The 3,516-nt window shown below is 52.9% G+C and overlaps 1 protein-coding gene across 5 annotated transcripts in view; it reads right to left on the bottom strand.

The window, feature by feature from the left end:
- Positions 1-819: 819 nt before the first annotated feature.
- EIF4G1 (eukaryotic translation initiation factor 4 gamma 1) overlaps positions 820-3,516 on the bottom strand; it is a 20,258-nt gene continuing 17,561 nt past the window's right edge. For all 5 annotated transcript variants that reach the window (XM_008062779.2, XM_008062781.2, XM_008062782.1 and 2 more), the window contains one exon: positions 820-1,448. In XM_008062779.2, coding sequence (XP_008060970.1) covers positions 1,261-1,448 — 188 coding nt within the window. In that variant the 3' untranslated portion in view covers positions 820-1,260. The remainder of the gene's footprint in view (positions 1,449-3,516) is intronic.

Genomic DNA, 3,516 nt, shown 5'->3' with positions numbered 1-3,516 from the left:
GTCCGGTGACGTAAGCGCGGGGGCGTGGCCGCTTCCGTCACCACCCAGAGTGGGCGGGACGCAGGCGACGTCACGGCCACGCAAGGGCGGCCCGGGGCCGAGATCAGAAATCGCCCTTCGTCTCCCAGGCCCGCCTGCCCACAGGTAGGGGAGGCGGAAACTGCCTGAGCCACCAAGTCATAACTACACAGGGATGAAAAACCTCGTCGCATCCAGCCCCTTCATTCTATAGATGACACCTTGAAGCCATTAAGGGATTTCTAGCTACTAACATCCTGAAACCCTGAGCCTTTTCCGCACAGAGGCCCGGATCCTGTTCTGGTATAATCAAGAGTTCAGCAAGAACGTTCTGGCTGGACACGGTGGGCTGACGCCTGCAATCCCAGCACTTTGGGAGCCTGAGGCGGGACTAATTGCTTGAGCCCAGGAGTTCGAAACCAGCCAGGGCAACGCAGCAAGACCCTGTCTCTACAAAAACAAAAAAACAAAAAACCCACAAAATTAGCAGGGCATGGCGGCACACGCCTGAAGTCCCAGCAACTCGGGAGGCTGAAACAGAAGGATCGCCTGAGCCCAGAAGTCAAGGCTGCAGTGAGCCATGGGCATGCCACTGCACTCTCCAACCTGGGTGACAGAGACCCTGACTCAACCAACTTTCTGGAAAACGTCTCCCCATATTCCCGCAATCATGGACAGGGGAAGAGGCAGGAGGGGTGCCAGATTTCAGAACAGTGCTACAGTGCCAGCTCTGGAAAGGATACCCACCTATCCACACCCCTTCTCTAGAGGGAGCAGACCATAAAGCAGAGAGGCAGTGAGCTTAATTGAATTCATGTTTAATAATTACAGGCACCGTGCCCCCCTTCCCCCTGCCCAGGCAGCAGCAGGGGTGGTGCAGGGGCTGGGGCATATGCCCCCAGCAGCGAGGACGGCAGTCCCAAGAGTGATTTTTCAGAAAATAAAAAAGGACCCCAGGGGCAGGCAGTGGTGCCCCCCCCCAAGACACACCAAATTTCAAGACTTTATATATAATATAACTCTGTGCCCCAGGGGGAGGAGAGGGACACCTGGCAGCATCCTGGAGGGGGGCCCCAGGCAGCCCCAAGCCATCCTGCCTCTTCAGCCACTTTATTAGCTCAGACACATCGCACTACAGGCACCCATTGCCACCGCCGCTGCTGCCGCCCCCCTGCAGTCCAGGCGGCTGGCTGGGCCATCCGCGTGTCCACGGGGCTCCAAAGTCCCCGGCCCCACCAGCCCTCAGTTGTGGTCGGACTCCTCCTCCTCCGGAGACTCACGGAGCCACTTGAAGAAGGCTGTGACAGATTTAAGGGCCACACCCTTGCCCTGCTGCTCAGCGGGGTCCTTGCTACTCTCCCAACTGTAGAAGGCATCCTCCTTCACCACGTCCTCGTCATATAGCGCATCAAAGAACATCCGAAGTAGGTCTGCAAGCAGGCAGGACAGCAGTTAGAGGTGACTGGCCACAGCCACCTCAGCCCATACCCCTCAGGGATCCCTCTCAAACTCTGTTAAAGCAAGGCCCCGATCCATCACCTACATTTGTGTCTGACCATTCCAGAGTGACCAGGCTTCTGACAGGATGCTAATCTCTTGATCGAACACTGGGGCACAGGAATGGGTCACTTGGCCACTTAAAAAAATTACAAACTTGCCCAAGCTCACCACGGCAGCTTCAAACTTCTTGATATATTTAATGGGGAAAGCTATATTCAGAATTGGGATCCCTGAACTTGGGAAATCACAGAAGTCCCATATGTATCACCCACGAATGTCAAGGGTGTTAACTGGGAACACTCACAGGCCCCCAAACAGATCCTAACAAGCTCTTGATTCCAATATCCCTTCCTTCCCACACGTCTCCTGAATATGCACACCCTCTTCCACATTGACACTTCACTGGGTGCTATAGTCTTTGCCAGGAGCATCCCCCCTCTTGCCACCTTCCTGGTAAATTCCTTCAAGGCTCAACTAAAGCACCCCCTGCTCTAACCCTCTTTCTCCTCCACCCCTGGCTGCTAAGTGTAGCTTTCCCAAGAACTTGTCTTATGACCACTAAATACAACCAATCTACCCATTTCCCACTATGAGTCTTTCCCAACCAAACCCAAAACTCATTAAAAACAAAGGGACAGCCAGGCTCGGTGGCTCAGCCTGTAATCCTGCGCCTCTGGGAGGCTGAGATGAGTGGACTGCCTGAGCCCGCGGGTTCAAGACCTGCCTGGGCAGGCGAGACTTCATCTTTACAATAAATCAAAAAATTAGCCGGGCGTGGTAGCGTGCGCCTGTAATTCGGTTACTTGGAAGGCTGAGGCGGAAGGATCGCCGGAGCCCAGCAGGTCGAGGCTGCGGTGGCCAGGAGGGGCTACTGCACTCCAGTCTGGGCGACAGAGTGAGACTCCAACTCAAAAAAAGAAAAAAAACAAAGGGAGGCAGAGTGACTGATTCACTCAGGAATAAAGCACAGGATCTAAGTCCAGACCTGGGTGAAATCCTGACCAAGTCATCTAAGGGAAGCTGCAAGGACATTGCTCAGGGCATGCCTACCCTGAGATCCAAACTTTCTCACCATGCCCCACAGCAATGGCTGCAGCAGATCCTTCACTTACCTGACACTTAGGCTCCAACTCTATGCACACCCGCCCAGAACCCTGTACAGTCAATTATCCATTCTGCTCTGTATTTTCAAGCCCAAGTTTCTCCCATCAAAACACAAAATCCCCCTTTTAACCACTACCTCTTTCAGCTAAATAAAAGATTTTGTCTACACTTGCCATTTGCCCTTCTTCCAGCGACAGTCAAGTATTTCTCAGTCATTTTCAATCCAGAGTCTGTTCCTGCCCCCAGCAAATACTGTTTTTGCCAGGGTGATCTCACGGCTTTATTCTGGAGGCCCTTCGTTTCAGGCATGCTCTCAGGAGCATCTCCCATTACTGACCACTTCCGGCTCCTAAAATTTCTGTCCTTTGTTTACAGGGCCCTGTCCTCCTTTGGTCCCTTATCTGTGTATCCCCTCTACCTTCTCAGGGTTCTTTCCCAAGTCCTCTTCACTCTCCCTAGGGTGGGCACACACCCTATTATGACTTGCACACCTGTGCCAGCAACTCGCAGAGTGGTCTCTTGCCCTGACCTCTCCTTTTCTACATGAATCCAGATACCCAGCTGTCAACCTGACATCTCTGATGGCTCACAAGGGAATTGCAAACTCAATTTGATCCGGTGTCCCCTACCCCACTGAGTGGCACCACAGTAGGCCTCTAAACCCATCCAGGTTTTTAACCATCTTGGGAGTCATCCATGACTTCTAACCTCTCACGGCTCCCTCCCTAGGCCGGAAAAGCTGTCAGTTCCATTTCCTAAGTCACTCTTTAACCGGCCAAACTCCACTGTCACCACTAATGCTGATCCCGCCACATTCACTCTCATCCCATTCCAAACTCATTTTTCCCGCTATATGCAGGATGATCTAAAAACTGAAAACAAAAAATGGGGGGG

This window comes from Carlito syrichta, unplaced genomic scaffold, assembly GCF_000164805.1.
Source record: "Carlito syrichta isolate Samal-C Ts95f unplaced genomic scaffold, Tarsius_syrichta-2.0.1 Scaffold305827, whole genome shotgun sequence".
Taxonomy (NCBI): Eukaryota; Metazoa; Chordata; class Mammalia; order Primates; family Tarsiidae; genus Carlito; species Carlito syrichta.
Note: the sequence above shows the minus strand (reverse complement) of the source record. Positions and strands in the feature narration are given on the sequence as shown.